Source organism: Vicugna pacos, chromosome 16, assembly GCF_048564905.1.
Source record: "Vicugna pacos chromosome 16, VicPac4, whole genome shotgun sequence".
NCBI classification, from domain to species: Eukaryota; Metazoa; Chordata; class Mammalia; order Artiodactyla; family Camelidae; genus Vicugna; species Vicugna pacos.
This window is the reverse complement of record NC_133002.1, coordinates 46,032,837-46,035,895: the sequence shown is the minus strand read 5'-3', so window position 1 is coordinate 46,035,895 and position 3,059 is coordinate 46,032,837. Positions and strand designations below refer to the sequence as shown.

The 3,059-nt window shown below is 61.1% G+C and overlaps 1 protein-coding gene across 1 annotated transcript; it reads left to right on the top strand.

The window, feature by feature from the left end:
* Positions 1-400: 400 nt before the first annotated feature.
* On the top strand, positions 401-2,638 carry FZD2 (frizzled class receptor 2). Its single transcript, XM_006217463.4, has one exon. It carries the CDS (start codon positions 711-713, stop codon positions 2,406-2,408), a length of 1,698 nt encoding a protein of 565 aa, XP_006217525.3. The 5' UTR covers positions 401-710; the 3' UTR covers positions 2,409-2,638.
* The last annotated feature ends 421 nt before the right edge of the window (positions 2,639-3,059 follow it).

Sequence of the window (3,059 nt, the reverse complement as noted above, 5' to 3'; positions counted from 1 at the left end):
AGAAGAGTGATCCGGGGTTGAGTGACTTGGGTCCACCGCAGTGCTGGGGAACGTGAGTCTCCGGATCTCGCCGCTGCGACTCCGGAGAAATCCCGTGCTGGGCAAACAACCCTAAATATAATAATAGCTTGTCTCTTTAAAAAGCAAAAGGAGGGGGGAAAGTTTTGTTGGCATCTGGTTTCTGATCTCATTATGTTGTGGTCGACCAATCCAGCCCTCGGGGCTGGTCCTCGGGTTTAAATCTTATTGGCCAAGAGCACATTTTGGGATGGTTCTTAGAGCTCGACGGGGCGGTTTCAAGGATCCCTTTTTTGGGGGTCTGAAGAGAGGGCGGGGCCGCCGGCGGGGGCCCCCTTGAAACCGACTAATTGGGATTGGAGAGGCCGAGGTGAGGGCTGGAGGGAGGCACAAAGGAGTCGCTGGGCGGAGAAGGGAGGGGAGAGGCGAAAGGAGGAGGAAGAAGAGGAGAGAGGGCTAGCCGCACTTGGTATCTTCGGCGGCTCAGTCCGACCTCGGCAAGCTAGCAGGCAGGCGCGCCTCCCCCCTCCCCTGCCCGGCCTCCCCGACTCTGAGGCCGCGAGCAAAGTTTGCAAAGAAGCGCGGGGGCAGCGGCCACGGCGAGGCGGCGGCGGCGGGGAAGGCGCGTGGTCTCGGGGCTGGGGGCGGGGGCGGGGGGGCGCCCGGGAGCCGGGTGGGGGGCGGCGGCCAGCATGCGGCCCCGCAGCGCCCTGCCCCGCCTGCTGCTGCCGCTGCTGCTGCTGCCTGCCGCCGGGCCGGCCCAGTTCCACGGGGAGAAGGGCATCTCCATCCCGGACCACGGCTTCTGCCAGCCCATCTCCATCCCTCTGTGCACGGACATCGCCTACAACCAGACCATCATGCCCAACCTTCTGGGCCACACGAATCAGGAGGACGCGGGCCTGGAGGTGCACCAGTTCTACCCGTTGGTGAAGGTGCAGTGCTCGCCCGAACTGCGCTTCTTCTTGTGCTCCATGTACGCACCCGTGTGCACGGTGCTGGAGCAGGCCATCCCTCCGTGCCGCTCCATCTGTGAGCGCGCGCGCCAGGGCTGCGAGGCGCTCATGAACAAGTTCGGTTTCCAATGGCCGGAGCGCCTGCGCTGCGAGCATTTCCCCCGCCACGGCGCGGAGCAGATCTGCGTGGGCCAGAACCACTCGGAGGACGGCGCACCAGCGCTGCTCACCACCGCGCCCCCGCCGGGCCTGCAGCCGGGTGCAGGGGGCACCCCGGGCGGCCCGGGCGGCGGCGGTTCGCCCCCGCGCTACGCCACGCTGGAGCACCCGTTCCACTGCCCGCGTGTCCTCAAGGTTCCGTCCTATCTCAGCTACAAATTCCTCGGCGAGCGCGACTGCGCGGCACCCTGCGAGCCGGCCCGGCCCGATGGCTCCATGTTCTTCTCGCAGGAGGAGACACGCTTTGCGCGTCTGTGGATCCTCACCTGGTCGGTGTTGTGCTGCGCTTCCACCTTCTTCACCGTCACCACGTACCTGGTGGACATGCAGCGCTTCCGCTACCCCGAGCGGCCCATCATCTTTCTGTCCGGCTGCTATACTATGGTGTCGGTAGCCTACATCGCCGGTTTCGTGCTTCAGGAGCGCGTAGTGTGCAACGAGCGCTTCTCCGAGGACGGCTATCGCACGGTGGTGCAGGGCACCAAGAAGGAGGGCTGCACCATCCTCTTCATGATGCTCTACTTCTTCAGCATGGCCAGTTCCATCTGGTGGGTCATCCTGTCGCTCACCTGGTTCCTGGCGGCGGGCATGAAGTGGGGCCACGAGGCCATCGAGGCCAACTCGCAGTACTTCCACCTGGCCGCGTGGGCCGTGCCCGCTGTCAAGACCATCACCATCCTGGCCATGGGCCAGATCGACGGCGACCTGTTGAGCGGCGTGTGCTTCGTGGGCCTCAACAGCCTGGACCCGCTGCGGGGCTTCGTGCTGGCGCCGCTCTTCGTATACCTGTTCATAGGCACGTCCTTCCTCCTGGCCGGTTTCGTGTCCCTCTTCCGCATCCGTACCATCATGAAGCACGACGGCACCAAGACAGAGAAGCTGGAGCGGCTCATGGTGCGCATCGGCGTCTTCTCGGTGCTCTACACCGTGCCCGCCACCATCGTCATCGCCTGCTACTTCTACGAGCAGGCCTTCCGAGAGCACTGGGAGCGCTCGTGGGTGAGCCAGCACTGCAAGAGCCTGGCCATCCCGTGCCCGGCGCACTACACGCCGCGCATGTCGCCCGACTTCACAGTCTACATGATCAAATACCTCATGACGCTCATCGTGGGCATCACGTCGGGCTTCTGGATCTGGTCCGGTAAGACGCTGCACTCGTGGAGGAAGTTCTACACGCGTCTCACCAACAGCCGGCACGGCGAGACCACCGTGTGAGCGGGCGCCCCTGCGCGGCGTCCCCAGCCGGGGCCCCCGCACTGCGCTCTCTGCCCGGGGTGGGGGGTTCCTACAGACTCCTTATTTTATTTTTTTAAATAAAGAACGATCGAAACCATTTCTTTTTCAGGTCGCTTTTTAAAGGGAACTCTGCCCAACTTCCCCATCAGGTTTGTAATTAAAACTGTAAATAGTCTTTGTAAATTTAATTATATATTTTCTATTTAAAACAAACAAACAAAAAAAAAGTGGAGAGGGGCGCCAGGGCTGAGGAATGGGGGAAGGGGAGTAGAGGGGGTTCTTCCCTTTAGAGCCCTTTCAAACACCACCCCCCTACTTCGGTTCGAATATTTTGGTGATTTGACAGGGCTAGGTCTGCTGGAAGAGGTGTTGGCTGTGAGGAGTTGGGAGTTACCGTCAACTTCTATAGCCACATTTTTGAGCCTTCTCACTGACGCTGGGCCTGTCGAAGCTGTTGGATATTTTTTAACAAGACTTGGATTCATTTTGTTTCATTTTGTTTTATTTCCCTTTCCCCTCTTCTCTCCTCACTTGTCCTGTCTCCTTCACTCGATCTTTGGAAACCTCCCAACGGAGATGAAGACGTGGGGGGGGGGAACACCCTAGCCGACGGGTGGGGTGGTGGGGAGA

Coding starts and splice junctions, on each gene's coding strand:
- FZD2 (XM_006217463.4), top strand. CDS start 711: ATGCGGCCCCGCAGCGCCCTGCCCCGCCTGCTGCTGCCGCTGCTGCTG.